Source organism: Bufo bufo, chromosome 2 (genome assembly GCF_905171765.1).
Source record: "Bufo bufo chromosome 2, aBufBuf1.1, whole genome shotgun sequence".
In the NCBI taxonomy this organism is placed as follows: Eukaryota; Metazoa; Chordata; class Amphibia; order Anura; family Bufonidae; genus Bufo; species Bufo bufo.
Window position 1 is genome coordinate 706,253,060 of NC_053390.1, and position 16,526 is coordinate 706,269,585.

The 16,526-nt window shown below is 42.1% G+C and overlaps 1 protein-coding gene and 1 long non-coding RNA gene across 3 annotated transcripts in view; one reads left to right on the forward strand and one right to left on the reverse strand.

Annotated features, from left to right (window-relative positions):
• Positions 1–16,526, reverse strand: part of LOC120990160 — a 954,651-nt gene that overhangs the window by 263,383 nt on the left and 674,742 nt on the right. The window lies entirely within an intron of this gene.
• The window catches only part of SNX25 (sorting nexin 25), a 221,617-nt gene that overhangs the window by 196,524 nt on the left and 8,567 nt on the right, over positions 1–16,526 (forward strand). For both annotated transcript variants that reach the window (XM_040418740.1, XM_040418741.1), the window contains exons 12-14: positions 3,026–3,166; positions 5,856–5,969; positions 6,882–7,046. In XM_040418740.1, coding sequence (XP_040274674.1) covers positions 3,026–3,166; positions 5,856–5,969; positions 6,882–7,046 — 420 coding nt within the window. The remainder of the gene's footprint in view (positions 1–3,025; positions 3,167–5,855; positions 5,970–6,881; positions 7,047–16,526) is intronic.

Genomic DNA, 16,526 nt, shown 5'->3' on the forward strand with positions numbered 1-16,526 from the left:
ATGAAAACACTGCACTTTGCATAGTTAAACTCTTGGTTTCCATCTAGAACTTTCAAGTAGAGGCATGTATATGCACAGTTTTATCACTCACAGCAAACTATGGACAGTCTAAGGTTGTGCTTGTGCCAACATCACAGGGACATATCTGGGATTTTCACTCCAGGACTCAGTTTCTACTGTCCAAAGTGTTCTTTCCTTCAGCCATATCTTAAATAACATACAATAAAGCATTATTATATGTGGCGTTTCAAGCTTCTTTATTTTGGATACAGGACCAGCATTATCAAATATTATATCTACCAAAATCAACGTTCTGTGTCTATATTCCCTTCTGCACGCCACCAGCTTTCAACAGACATTGTATTAATCAGTAGTACAGTGTGTGTGTGTGTATGTAAGGAATAACATTATTTCTGGCCATTATATCACCTGTATCTGGTATTTTTTTGCTGCTTTCCCCCTGCGCTTGTTGAATATCTGGTTTGCAGCTCTCTGACATAGTGGGTGGAGACTAGCTGCCATCCACTGCACACACAGAAAGTAGAGGAAAATATCCTACCTAACTGAGTCACAAAGAAGCAGCTCTGGGATAATGAAGGACATTACAGAGGAGTGCTGACCTGTATTTTTGTGAATGAAGCACTTGTGATGAGCTATAAGCTTTATACAGTATGTAGTTGTGCAGACTCTCTGGCTGTGTGTGTCTCACTCATTTACTGCTCACTCCCCTCCCCCCTCTCCATAGACTTGCATTGACATGTGTAATATCAAGGACTGGAGGTTGGGAGGGTGAGCTGGTAGAACACATTTCTTGTGATTGCTTGTACTACTGTTTTATGCAACGTTGTGTAAAAAGTTAGTGACCATTTAAATTGCTAAATCTCTCACTTTTTTTTTCTAGTTTTTGAAAATTCACTTTAGCCATTTTTTCATGTTTTCCAACAGACAAAACAAAATGACAGCCATTTTAGCTTCCGCTTTTTTTTCTCTAAACTTCTAAATATCAAATCTGCAAGTACAGTGGATATAAAAAGTCTAAACTGTACCACTCAATTGAAAAACAAACTGAAATCTTTTAGATACAGGGAAGAAAAAACATAAAAATTAAATAATATGGTTGCATAAGTGTGCACACCCTTAAACTAATACTTTGTTGAAGCACCTTTTGATTTTATTACAGCACTCAGTCTCTTTGGGTATGAGTCTATCAGCATGGCACATTTTGACTTGGCAAGATTTGCCCACTCTTCTTTGCAAAAACACTCCAAATCTGTCAGATTGCGAGGGCATCTCTGGTGCACAGCCCTCTTCAGATCACCCCACAGATTTTCAATCGGATTCAGGTCTGGGCTCTGGCTGGGCCATTCCAAAACTTTAATCTTCTTCTGGTGAAGCCATTCCTTTGTTGATTTGGATGTATGCTTTGCGTCGTCATGCTGAAAGATGAAGCTCCTCTTCATGTTCAGCTTTCTAGCAGAAGCCTGAAGGTTTTTTGCCAATATTGACTGGTATTTGGAACTGTTCATATTTACCTCTAGCTTAACTAAGGCCCCAGTTCCAGCTGTAGAAAAACAGCCCAAAGCATGATGCTGCCACCACCATGCTTCACTGTGGGTATGGTGTTCTTTTGGTGATGTGCAGTGTTGTTTTTGCGCCAAACATATCTTATGGCCAAAAAGTTCAACCTTGGTTTCATCAGACCATAACACCTTTTCCCACATGCTTTTGGGAGACTTCAGATGTGTTTTTGCGAAATGTAGCCTGGCTTGGATGTTTTGTGGCATGTACCATACAGCCAGTACTTGCCAGATATTCCTGCAGCTCCTTTAATGTTGCTGTAGGCCTCTTGGTAGCCTCCCAGACCAGTTTTCTTCTCGTCTTTTCATCAATTTTGGAGGGACATCCAGTTCTTGGTAATATCACTGCCATATTTTCTCCACTTGATGATGACTGTCTTCACTGTGTTCCATGGTATATCTAATGCCTTGGAAATTCTTTTTGTACCCTTCTCCTGACTGATACCTTTTAACAATGAGATCCCTCTGATGCTTTGGAAGCTCTCTGTGGACCATGGCTTTTGCTGAGGGATGTGACTAAGAAAATTTTAGGAAAGACTAACTAGAGCAGCTGAACTTTATTTGGGGTTAATCAGAGGCACTTTAAATGATGGCAGGTGTATGCTGACTCCTATTTAACCTGACTTTGAATGTGATTGCTTAATTCTGAACACAGCTACATCCCCAGTTATAGGAGGGTGTGCACACTTATGCAACCACATTATTTTAGTTTTTTTTTTTTTGTTTTCTTCCCTCCACCTAAAAGATTTCAGTTTGTTTTTCAATTGAGTGGTACGGTTTATAGGTCACATTAAAGGTGGAAAAAGTTCTAAAATTATTTATCTTTGTCTCATTTTTTTAAATCACAGAAACCTGACATTTTAACAGAGGTGTGAAGACTTTTTATATCCACTGTATATCAGCAATATTGGAGCAAGCAAAGTACCAATACATAACGAAGCAGATCCAGAGTTGAGAACAGATGTTTTTTTTTTTTTTTTGTTAGGAGTCATGAAGAGAAGAGGGGGAAAAATTATTCAGTCCATAAGATTACCGATGTAGCAGAGCTGTAAAGTGAATCCTGCTCCTAATGGGCTGGAAAAATCTTATTACATCTTGACTTACAGTTTCTTCTATGTTGCTCTCTAATAAATTCATAAAAAGTCCAGCACCACTCGAGGTCCAGTGTTTTCAGCGATCCGTGTTTCATACAAAAGGTCCCATAAAAAACGCTTATGTTTTTTTTTATCCATCCTTGGTTTTAGCCATAGCTACGCTAAATGGTTTTTGTATTGGTACGAAACCTAGATAATTGAATAAAGCTGAAAACATTAGACCTCGAGCATTTCTGGCTTTTCTGCAAATTTACTTCATATTATCAGCTTTTGAGTCCTGCTGTGCACTCATTTGGGAAGGAGATTTTGCAAATGTTGCTTTCTAGGCTATTTTTTTTATTCTTTTTTTTGCAGGTATCTGAAGAGAATGGAGAACAGATGCCAATGTACTTTGTATTAGTAAGTTTACCAGAGTCTGGAGAATTGGACAACAAGAATTGGACTGTACTGAGGAGACTAAGTGAATTTCAAAATCTGCACAGAAAACTTAGTGAGGTATTAACATGTTGTGTTTTGGGTATTACTAAAAGTATAATGAAAAATAAATCATACTGTCATTTTCAGGTTCAGTGTGTTGGTCAGCATGGTCTGTTCTTTAATACTGCACACCAATATATACTGTACAACCAAAATAGCCTAAAATAGCAAATACCATATAAAATAACACAAGGCTAGCAATGTTGAACACATACCGGTAAATAAATAAAAATATTATCTTTATTAAATACCACAATACAAATAATTAATAAAAGCCAGATTCAAGAGTTTAAACGCCCGAGGGCACAGACTTGTGCACATTATAAGGAGTAATACAATAATTACAGCATACACTCCAGGGGACGTCCCAAATAAGCATTTCCTGTTAAATTGTTGTACATAGCATGATTAGTTTCAGAAGCAACTCCAGATGGTTGTAAATATAAGCAACATAATAATCAAAATGTATGTAAAAGGACTTATAGAAAAATAGATGACTGCATACTATCAGTAGAAACATGCATAATGAATGTAACCACATGTAGTGTTAAATACTTTTATGTTAAAAAAGGTAAAAGTATTATACCTGTATTGGCTAACCAAAAGGGAGGAGCTGAGCAGACTGGTATATGAATGTAGAAAAACAGAAGGCATAAGGCCCCTTTCACACGGGCGAGAATTCCGCGCGGGTGCAATGTGTGATGTGAACATATTGCACCCGCACTGAATCCGGACCCATTCATTTCTATGGGGCTGTTCAGATGAGCTGTGATTTTCACGCATGGTTGCTAGGAGATGATTTTAGTAAATTGATAAAAGGCCTTAGTCTATTAATTTTCCTGGATGGATAAAAAAGCTTTATTAATCTACTTACCTGAGTGCCGCAGTTTTATACATTATACGTTTATCAGTTTTACCGCTGAGCACCAGAACATATTTACATACTGCCGTGCAAACAACCTTTAAATTGCAGTCACATGTCGCAGTGCGACACCATAGACTATAATTATAGAAATTGTTGAGGCAAGATGTCGCGCGACACATGTCGTCGTGTAGCCCTAGCATTAAAGGGGCAGGGCGCTGTGGAGGTCACTGTTAAGGGGGCAGGGGCCACTATTAAAGGGGGAACTACTGTGAGGTCACTGTTAAGGCAGCAGGGTACTGTGTAGTCATTGTTAAGGGAGTGGGGTACTGTGGAGGTCACTGTTAAGGGGGCTGGCCCCTGAGGGGATACTGTCGATATCTTTTAACGACACATACAAACATTAAATGAAATAGCTGAAATATACCCGTACAAAGCCGGGTGCTTCTGCTAGTAGTTTAGTATAAAAAGCTCAAATATATTAATCAAGACTAACAAACATGTAAACTTACTAGAGAGCCATAGGTAGTGAATACATTAATCTCCTGAACCCACATCCCAAGGCTACGGAATCTGGCAAAATGATCTGACTCATAGCCAATTCTGACCAGGCAACGACTGCAGCATGGGAAATCATTTCCCGACACTGGGAGATCCTGAGGCTGTACCCTGAATTACATTTTTTGGTGACACATATCCTATACCGCAATATGTGTGTGCTCCATCATGCCACCTACATCACAACATGTCTGTATTATATGATTCACATATCTACTTTTAAATACCTGTACAGCTTCTTTTTTACATCATTTGTATGCCTAAACCTCTTCTATATCCTTGTTGTGTTTTTTCAACTAGAACAACCATGTCATTGTATCGAGTGGTGCCTTCTCTTTCTTGTCTTATCAAAATACCTTCTGATTATTGCCATGTATTAAGCCCTAGCGATTCACTATGATCGCACCCCTTACTTATCTATGGCTGATATTAAGGTTCTATCTCGGTCATCAGCATCACCAGGGGGTATGGGGTTTTGCTCACCTCAGCCCTTTTCGTCACACTTGCAGCCCAGCCCCTATTACCATGACAACGTGTCCTACTTGGTACCACATGTAGTACAGATTGGGTGGAAGTGACATAAATCATGCACTTTCGGTGGGCTGCATTTTGGGGCGGAAGTGATGCCAAATGACCCATGATCCTACATCGCGACTTAATCTGACGCCTACCCGACTTACTAGCCTACTAGCTTACAATACAGCACTTTCCTAGCGTTAAGCCATGCCTTTACCCCAGCCAGTCATACGCCTATAGGGTGGTAGCACTGGTATATTTTCCACCTGAGATACCTAGGTGGATCTTTTGCCACCTTTAGGGTTTGTGTCCCCTGATGAATTTGGAATAACCAACCAACAGAAACGTGCCAGGACCATTTTTTCTACTTCAACTTCAACCCCCCATTTTTTTTTACTCACAGCACTAACGCAGAGCTGGAACTATCTTCTATAGAGTTCAAATAGGGATTCCTAGTTATTGATTAGGGATAGTCCAGAGGGGCGGGTGCTCTGACTATACTGGACAAATCGGTTCAGTCAAGGCCAAGAAGGGGCACACTATTTTTTGGGTTTGAAGTCAAGAAGTCTGTCCCATCAGTGATTGATTGACAGCTTCCCCTCTATGACTGTGTATACAGAGATAACTGTCAATCACTGCTAGGTCCGCCTCCTCGACCTTAATGCCGCAAACAGCTTACAATGGTATAAAATAACCAAAGGTTACCAGTACACCCACGTAGTAGCGCTGACTTTATTCATGATCATTAATTTGGATTTTTCCTTCCCTTAGTGTTTTCCTTCATTGAAGAAGGTGCAGTTGCCTTCTCTCAGCAAGCTTCCCTTCAAGTCCATAGACCAGAAGTTTTTGGAAAAGTCAAAGACCCAGTTAAACAACTTCCTACAGGTACGCCTCAATATAATTCATATATAGTAACGATGAGTCATCTCCTTCCTGACTTGTCCGGCTTATTGCCACAAGTAGTAATAAAAAGTGACACTACAATAAATAGAAGGGTATCAAAATTTGTCGAAGAGCTGCACAACATAAAGTATTCAGTATAATATCTTTTAAAGGTTATTATTATGAAGGCTTTATAATTATTACTTATTATCAGCATTCCTTTACTATAATGGTATCCAATCTGAGAACACCATTGACAGAATAACAGCAGATGTACATTGTGCCCACATTCATCCTTACAGACCTTGAGATTGTACTTAGAGGTTGTCCATATTAAGGAATCAGGAGTTCCTTCCCTTCCAGCAGTGGAGAGTGGCTGCAGAGAGCACCTTTAGGACCTGGAGGTCTCCTCATGTCTGTGCATTACACTGAGAGCCCATTAATTAGGGTTATGCTTCCTTTTCCCTTTGGTGGCGCTGCAGGGGAATTAAAAGGGGTATTTGCCATCTTAGAAGGACTCCTCCTTCCGCCTGGAGGCAGTGGCCAGAAATGGTTGGGAGTACAGAAAACAGCCAAGCAGGTTGTATTATAAGGTTTCTGTGGCTCCCATACAAGTGAATATGGAAACTGTGTAGCTTCCGTAGTTCTGCCCACATGTGTATGTGCAGTTTTACCTCATTAAGGCCTTGTGCATACAATGTGGTGTTTTTCTTTTTCAAAAGTAAGGAGTAATAAAAAACTACTTTTCCAAACTGTGCTGTGTGGACTTGGTCCAGCAGTTTCAAAAGCTAGACAGTTGATGGTATATTGTGTTTGTGGCTTTGCAATTTTGTAAGCATTATGTTATTGTATATACTATATATTCCAGTAGTATCTCGCGTTCCTATCACTGATGATGTCATCTGTTCTTTGCAGAAGCTGCTTTCTGATGAAAGACTGTATCAGAGCGAGGTGCTTTATGCCTTTTTGAGCCCATCTTCAGAGCACCTGAAAGTCATTGACGTCCAGGGCAAAAAATCTTCCTTCTCACTCTCTTCATTTTTGGAAAGACTTCCTGGAGATTTCTTTTCCCACCAAGAGGTCAGTAAACCCTGGCTGTAGACCTGTGATGTGTATATATTACTGGCATAGCGCCAATTTTCAGTGCGGAATACAGGCTGAGCGAGTTTTGTAGTTTAGGCATTTAATGGTGGTGATCAGAGGTAAGGTTTTAAATTTTGTATTTTGGATCTCATTAGTATTATGTTATAATGTAATATTTATAATATGTGCTTTGTGATGGGTCAGGTTTTAAATCCATACGATTACAGAGGCCCACTTTGTGATGTGCAGATACTGAGTGTTGTAATATGTGGACTGCATTTTGTGACGTGCTAGTTCTAATTATTGTATGTGGTTGTATGAATATATAGTTGTGCAATGCTGGGATTTATTTATTACTTGTTTTTAATGCCAATATACTTAAGACCTCATACACATGTGTATGTACTCTGCAATACGCAAAATACAGATACCGTTTGTGCTGCATCATCATTTTTTGTGGACCTGTTGACTTCAGTAGGTCCGTGGTCTGTATTTTGTGGCCAAGTATAGGACAAATTCTATCTCTGTAGAATGGATATATGGATGCAAAAAGCACCTAGATCATCTACGTGTTTTCTACCTCAGTATGTCCATTCTGCAAAATGCGGATCTCGTATCCATTGAAGTCTTAAAAAATAAAATAAAATGACAACAAACAGATACAATCGTGTCCATGAGGCTTAAAAGTGCTGTCCAAAAAAAAATCTTCTAACTGTGTCCTCAGAGGGGCTCTGGCCATAGGCTTGATCAGACTGATCAGCTTGACTGTAATTGGACCTGTTTTGTTACCCCCTACATAAACGGTGTCTGACATGGATCTAGGGGAATAAAGTCTGTCGTCGGTAGCTACCCCCCAAAATGTGGTACTAGAGAGAAACGGAGAGCTACTTTGCATAGATGTCTGCCAAACTCCCCGTAGAAAAAACATGCTGTTTAGGGAGATAGCCGACAGCTTGTTTATGGGCATGATACATTTCTTATATCAAGCATACAAACACACTGTAGGGACAATTTATTAGGAAGCCATTCCACTTTTCATGTTTTTGGGGTGTTGGAAGAAGTCAGAGTGACAGAAAGAAACCCATGTCCTATTTTTGAATTTCACTGCATTTGCTTGATTTTATGGTTCATGCCGGTGCTCTTTACAGTGATGTCATGTGCCGCTCACGGTGATGTCATGTGCCGCTCACGGTGATGTCATGTGTGGATTGTCCTGTGTAGATTGTTTTCTGGGTTCTGATAGCTTTAAATATGTGTTCAATTTCTCATTGTGGTGACATTATGACAAGTTCTAATTATTCTAATCTATTATGTGCAAGATGGATAATTTTATATACATCTATATATTCTGAGTTTTGTTCTGGCTCAGTGTTATATTGTCATTTGTATGTTTTCAGATTTCTATTCATTTTATTAAGGTCCCAATACAAATGAATTTAGTGTAGCATCTTTTTTTTACCACTGTTTTTAAGGCCACCAGCAGTTTTTGCCACGTTTTTTCTGTTGTTTTTTTTGTAAACGGTGTGTTTGCCCACTAGGATTTTTGAGAGAGAAGTTGATTTGAAATCACCATAAAAAACGACAAATGCTCCATGCTGTGTTTTTTTAAAGAAGCCAGAATGACAAAAACGCTACATAATGAGAAAAAACACTAGGAGGAAAAAAAAAAAAGTCCTTCATTGCAAATTTCCCATAGATCTTCAACTAACATCTCAAGCTGGCTTTCCACCACAAAAAAATGCAGGTGCAAAAACAGCAGCCATGCCATGTTTTTATCATCTTTTGGGATCGGTTACCATTTTAGATGAAAAGCAAGGGTTGTTTTCCAGCTCACCTTCCAATTTTTGTAGCCCCATGCACGAAGTTGGTCGAGTCAGTCCATGTACTGGTTGTAGCACATTGAAGGAACTATACTCCAGCGCGGTTCCAATGTGTTTGTAGTTGCACTTTATTTTTCAATTCTTCAAACAGCAGTAGCAAGTGCAGACAAAAAACTCCACCTCCACCACAACAGTGCTGGAGTATATTTCCTTCAATTTGCTACAACCATTTTAGATGGTCTTGTAGTGCAGATTGAGGCGTGTATGATGCCATGAGTGGGCCGTGTATGAGGCCATGCGTGGGCCGTGTATGAGGCCATGCGTGGGCCGTGTATGAGGCCATGCGTGGGCCGTGTATGAGGCCATGCGTGGGCCGTGTATGAGGCCATGCGTGGGCCGTGTATGAGGCCATGCGTGGGCCGTGTATGAGGCCATGCGTGGGCCGTGTATGAGGCCATGCGTGGGCCGTGTATGAGGCCATGCGTGGGCCGTGTATGAGGCCATGCGTGGGCCGTGTATGAGGCCATGCGTGGGCCGTGTATGAGGCCATGCGTTGGCTCTGATGGTATTTAGTTTCTGGCTTTGTCCAGTGTGGTATCAGATGTAGATTATGACTCTTGTGATATCTTGTACAGATTGCCACTATCAGACCATCATCCGGTCTTTTGTTGGTCCTGCCTTTGTGTACCATTTTTAGTACCAGAAATGTGTTGCTGTGTAAATGTTCAGCTATTATGATATTATTGTAGTGATGCACTCTCTTTTCGTTGTGACATTGGGGGTTTATTTTAATAATGGTGTAAAAGCTCTTAATACTGGTGGCGTCACATTAAGCTGGGTTTACACAGAGCACATGCCACGTGCAGCCAAAATCCTGCCTACCTGCAGCAGCGAATCGCCAAGCAATTTTGCAGGTAACGCCAAGGCCTCACCTTCAAAATCATGTGACCATTGGCTGCCACAGGTGGGAGGAGTTTTGTCCACGTTTGGCAACCGCCACCAGTTATAAACCCGGTCCTAATTCCTGAATAGTATTCCAATTCATAATAATATGAAGGCTGGTGCAGGTTCTTTTTAGTTCTGGCGTCATGTCCAGGTCTGTGTGTCATTGCTGCGCAGGGTCATCTGCATTGTCAAGACCTCATTATTGTTAAGCTGGTGCTTAATCCGCTATACAGTATCTCCGTGTTGTCGGGCACTGACACCTGCTCCCCATTCGCACTGTGATATGCAGCTACTACTGACGTTTCAGATCCAGGTTTTGAGCAGTAATCTAATGTCCTTGTAAAGCCATGTGCAGGGTCTTCTCATAATGATGTCCAAGTTCCCGTCGGCATTGTGATGTCAAAGGCTTTATGGGGTTTTTTAGGATTTGGTCTTATTTTAATTAACCCATCTAGTGTGTCGTACCTAGTAAAAGGATAATACTCAGCTGCTCCCTGCTGTTCCTATCTTGTACCTTGGCTCCATTCGGCGATCTTCCAAGTGTAACTGTCATTCTTTTTTTCTTTTCTTGTAATGTATAGGGGCAGTGATACTGACGATGTTTGTATTATACTTTAATTACTGAAATCATACATTTCTATTAGAAATTCATCTAATTAAAGTATATAACAAAAACGGTCAGTATCACTGCCCCTACAAATTACAAAAAAAGAATAACCGTTACACTTAGGGTCCAGTCAGACGACTGTAAGGGCTCCATGCCCACAAACGTAAACCTATTGACTTGAATTGGTCTGCGATCCACAAGATTCAGAAACGGAACATGTCCTATCTTTTGCGCAACGAAGGGATGGATCGGAAGCGCTTCAGTGGGCTTTCGGGTCTGTGCCTCCGCACCAGGAAAGATTGGACATGTCCTATCTTTTTCCATATGTTGTGGATTGCAAACCCTTTCAAGTCATTGGGTCTGCATCCGCAAACGGAGGGCTCACGGCTGGAGCACTGTGCATTGTGAACTGCAATTTGCGGTCTGCAGCACAGGCGCGGAGCACTTATGTTCGTCTGAATGGACCCTTAAGGACACATCTCAGCTAAGGCCAGTCATTGGCTGCAGCAGCTCATGTGACCCCGTTCGAGCCCTGGCTGGAAGTAAACAAACCGGGGACGGCGGTTTGCTGAACGAAGCCAAAGCAGTGGGTAGCAGGCGAGTACAATTCTTTTATTAGGTTTCACATGCTAGGGCAGGGGTGGCCAACCCGTGGCTCTTGAGCCGCATGCGGCTCTTTGCTTCTTCAAGTGCTGCTCTAGCTTTGGAGCCGGGAAGCAGTCAGGGCGGCTCGCTCTCCCCCCCCATTGCTCAGATCTCTTTCCCTGATCGGGCACTGTTGCTACTTTGCAGCTCCAGCTCACTCTCCACTACGTCCTGATGCACACAGTGTGAGAACGTAGTACGTGGAGACACACACTATGACCTGACGTTGTGCTCATCATGTCACAGTGGAGAGCGTGTCAGACCTGCACAGTAGCAGGTGCCTGTGCCTGATCAGGAGAGGGATGAGATTTTATTAAATTGTAGATCTGAGCATGGGGGGGGTCCTGATCTGAGCATGGGGGGGGTCCTGATCTGAGCATGGGGGGGGTCCTGATCTGAGCATGGGGGGGGTCCTGATCTGAGCATGGGGGGGGGGTCCTGATCTGAGCATGGGGGGGGGTCCTGATCTGAGCATGGGGGGGGTCCTGATCTGAGCATGGGGGGGGTCCTGATCTGAGCATGGGGGGGGTCCTGATCTGAGCATGGGGGGGTCCTGATCTGAGCATGGTGGGGGGGGGGGTCCTGATCTGAGCATGGTGGGGGGGGGGGGTCCTGATCTGAGCATGGTGGGGGGGGTCCTGATCTGAGCATGGGGGGGTCCTGATCTGAGAATGGGGGGGGGGTCTGAGCATTGGGGGGGGATCTGAGCACTGAGAGTCTGACACTGGGAGTCTGATTTGTGTTGTCTGATCTGAGCATTGGAGGTCTTATTTGGAGGTCTGATGAGGTTTGGGGATCTTATTTTAGGTCAGATGAGGATTGGGGATCTGATTTAGGAGTCTGATCTGAGGTCTGATGAAAAATATATTTTTTATTTTTTTCTCTGCTAATGAAAAATAAGATTTTTTTTTATTTTTTTCACACCTCAGATCAGATGAAAAATATTTTTGGCTCTTATTTTTCTTTGTTAAAACCTAGGTGCATCTTGTAGGGGGAAAAATACGGTGACTCGTGTGTAAATGTATAGCTTGTGGCTCCTGGTAGTCATACATTTTTTTTGGCTCTTTTTGTCTGTAAGGTTGGCCACCCCTGTGCTAGGGGGTTAACTAAAATTGACCAAATCCAGGAAAATACCTTTTGATGTCTCATGAAATGTGTCTTTATGGTATTGTACAGTCCTCTGCTTTACATAGTGATCCATTACTATAGATTGTGACTCGGATTACTATGAGTTTTTGGTCTGGAGCCTACCAGCTAATCCATGGTGATTCCAGGGCCTCACAATGAACAGATACTACCATGCAGCGCCCATATTCCCCCCAGCAGCGCCAACCAAATACCACCATGTAATGCATATAATACCCTCTAGCAGCATTAATACCACAGTGCGGTCCAAAATACTTTCATAATGATTTGTGGTGGGAACAAAAGCAATCTGAGCAGTGATTGTAATCATAATGTTGCTTGTGATTGCTGGTTTGATGTGAAAATAAGAACAATGCAAGCTATTTAATGATTACATTGCTCACATCGCTTTTATTTTCAACTCAAATCATCAAGAATTGTTTTGAGCCATGTATTTATTGTGATTGGATATAGGAATACAGTACTTCTGCGCTGCTTCTATTGTCTGAGAGTATTAGTACCAATGAGTAGCAGTAAATTGCAGTGGGGGGCACTTCTCAGCATCCCAGTACCTTCTCCAGTTGTCGGTAATTAAGGGTGTATTCATACAGTAGTGTCCATTTTGCAGACCGCACACCATGGATCTACAAAATCTGGACACCGGTTGTGTGCACCCTGCATTGCGGTGCAGATCCATTGTCTTCAATTGGTGTGGATCCATTGACTCCAATGGGTCCATTAGCCACAAGTTGCAACCAAAGATGGAACATGTCCTATCTTGTGCAGTGTGCCCGAACGGACTTGGAAGGGCTTCTGTGCAGACAATCCGCAAAGGATCGCGGACCTATTTAAGTCAGTAGGGCCGAACAGCAATGCATGTCCATGTTTTGTGGATCCATGGTTTGTGATCTGCAAAACAGACATGGCCGTGTGAATGCACCCTAAGACATGGGAGAGGGGGCTGAGGAGGAGAGACGTGGGCCATAAGGCCAAGAAGATTGTATTTAGTCTGTGCTGCTGTGTGTCTGCTAGGCTTGGGCATTCCTCTCGGCCCACATAGGAAGGGAAGGCGATGATGGCCGAGGGCAAGACCCTCCACAACATTTCATAAGATCTCTGTAAAAGTTGCTTTCTGTTGGTGCAAGGCTTTTTATACCTATAGAAAAAAAAAGACAAATATAATGTATTGACACCTTACCATGGGGGTGGCACCCCTACACTTTGAGAAGCACTGCTATAATGTATATAAAAAACAATTTAACACCATTTATGGCCCGACAATACATTGATATGAATTGCAGAAGCATCCAGTCTAGAAGGACCAACTACTACTGAGGACACTCCATATAACACAATGCAGCTTTAAATCTGTCTAGTGCTTGCTTCCCTCAAAAACCTGAGTGACTATGCCAGGTGGGCACTAGTGGACGAGGCCAACAAGAGGCCTGTGCCAATACTGAAGTAATACTGCAAGAAATTTAGACTAGCACATTCATATTCATAGTCATGAGGGTAGCACCTCTTTTAGACTGAGCAACGCCATCTGCCTGGGGCTTCTGAGCAGAGTATAAATGTAGCTGGTTCCTTCACTGCCCTGATAATGTAGGCTTAGGTAAGTCCAAGAGAGGCGGTAAATTAGTGTTGGGTAACAGTCTGCGGAAGCCTGGTAGATGGGCCCGACACAAGTTTGATCAAAATGTGCGCTAAGAGCTTCCATTTTCCCATTTATAGTAGGTATAATACTGCTTTCATTTAGAATGATCCCCATTTCTCAGCTCTATTGTTTGTATGTGTAAAGTTCTGCAGCCATTTTTTAATCAGTACTAAAGTAGTAAACCGTGAAATGTACAAATAAAGCGAAAGGTCTAATGTGACCAAAATGATTGTTTTGGGCCACAAAAACTGTAGGAGACACCGAACGCAAGACATGAAGTATGCTGTGGGATACATAAAAATCCCAAAACCTGCTGCGTTATGCAAGAGAACTGTAAATTAGGAAATTATTTTCTTTACAGTCCGACTATAAATTCCGAACTTAAAGCCAAAGGTGAACAGGAATGTCTTAAATGCATCCATTTTATGTCTCTGGGAGACTTTTGAGATTTTGTACCCAGAGTTGTGTGCATAATAAAAAAAATGGCCAATTCACAATATTGCCAAGTACCGCCTTTTGGACTAAACCCATGAGTACTAAGAAAAGTATGTAATTGTATCATGTTAACTAATAACCCACAGCTTTATTACATTTGGCAGGCTTATTACACATAGTGCTGCTTCCTATTGCTGATCTGCAGGGAAGCAGAACGTAATGTTCTAGTGCCTTCTGGTCTTCAGATTAGCCTCTAGACAAGCGCATGTCACGAAGGTGGCGCTATTCCTTGCAGGTCTCCCTGCTTACTGAGGATTTAGCAACGTTCTTGCCTCCTGGGATAATGGGACTTTTATATATAATGTGAAATGTCTGGTATTTGTACCAGATAAATGTAATGCCGTCAAGTCCTCTTTTAGTGACGCCGCTTCAAGCACATCAAGATGTGATTTATAGATTCAATTCCAGCTATCTATACCTTGGTCGCTGTTGTATGTAATGTGTTCACGTCACAGCATCCCCTGTGCCATAGTGCTGCTTAGGTTAGAATTACTTTGATGCATGGATCCATCATAGTGACTCACACTGACGGGGTTAAGTCTTGGTGAATCAGAGCTTCCAGGTATTCGCGTTTGTCGATGTCTATCATAGAGGCACAGTTGTCTTCAAGATAAACAGTGTGTGATGAAGGTCTCGGCTACTGATGTAATAATGCAATGAGTAGATCTTTCTTAGTGACATATATTTTCTAATAACTGTGATGCGTAGGCCTCAGTCATATTTCAACAAGATGACCGCAGATTACCAGGCACGTACCATTAATATAATAATTCCTTATTAATATAGTGCCAACATATTCCGTATTGATTTATAATTAGGGAAAGTGGCGAACAAGTAAAATAACATCATAAAAGCAAATGAATGAACAATGAGACAAAAGGAGAGCGGTTCCTTGTGATGGCAGTGAGGATCACCAACAGTATCTGAGCCAACACAATGTGATGCCACAAGGGGAGCCGGGTGAGCACAAAGGTCCTGTATGGGACCAGGTCAGGTTGTGTATGGGACATGCTCCGTGGCTGAAATAAAGTTATGTGACTTAAAGGGGTTGTCTCACTTCAGCAAATCACATTTATTACGTAGAGGAAGTTAATACAAGCCACTTACTAATGCATTGTGATTGTCCATATTGCCTCCTTTGCTGTTTGGATCCATTTTTCCAGAACATTATACACTGCTCGTTTCCATGGTTACGACCACCCTGCAATCCATCAGTGGTGGTCGTGCTTGCACACTAAGGCTAGGTTCACACCTGAGCGTTGCGCTGTAAAACGCTCAACAGGCAAAAACCAATGTTTCCCTATGGGCATGGTTCTCACCTGAGCGTTTTACAGTGCGTACGAACGCGCTGTAAAACGCCCTACGCCCCAAGAAGTACAGGAGCTTTTTTGGGGTGTATTGTCGCGCGTAACACCTCTGTTTTTCATTGTACGCCTCTGGTCAATAGCAAGAACACGCGTACGACGCGCGTTTCCAAAATACAAAAACGCCCCAAAATACGCCTTTAAAAAACGCCTGTAAACAGCGCTTATCGAATACGCTCAGGTGTGAACCCAGCCTATAGGAAAAAGCACTAGCTTATGTGCACTCCCACGATCCCAGCCAGCACTTTTTCTTATAGTGTGCAAGCACGACCACCACCGATGGATTGCAGGGTGGTCGTATACAAAAAACTAACCGTGTATATAATGTGATGGAAAAATGAATCCATCCAGCAAAGAAAGCAATATGGAGAATCACAACACATTAGAAAGTGGCTTGCATTAACTTCCTCTACATAATAAATGCTATTTGCTGAAGGGAGACAACCCCTTTAAGCCTTCTTGAAGAAATGTGTTTTCAAGACGTGCTGAAAATTGTTCATTTTAAGAGCAAGTCTAGAAGACTGGTGAGTTCGGAGAATGGGGCAGCAAGAGATGTGTTGCAGATGGGAGGGAGAATGAGAGTGGTGGGTCACTGGATGAGTAAAATCCACAAGTGAGTTTTCAAATGGAGATGAGCACCGAAATATTTCAGCATGGAAGGCTGGGGTGTCTCCTGATATGGGGAGATTTACAGTACTGCTTCCCTTTATCTTATATGCATGGGATATGTGGCCATTACAGACTTCCCTGGAATCCTACAAATATTCCAGAATTGTGTTGCTACTAAGATGCAAGTAGGATAAACTACATGCATGGACATAA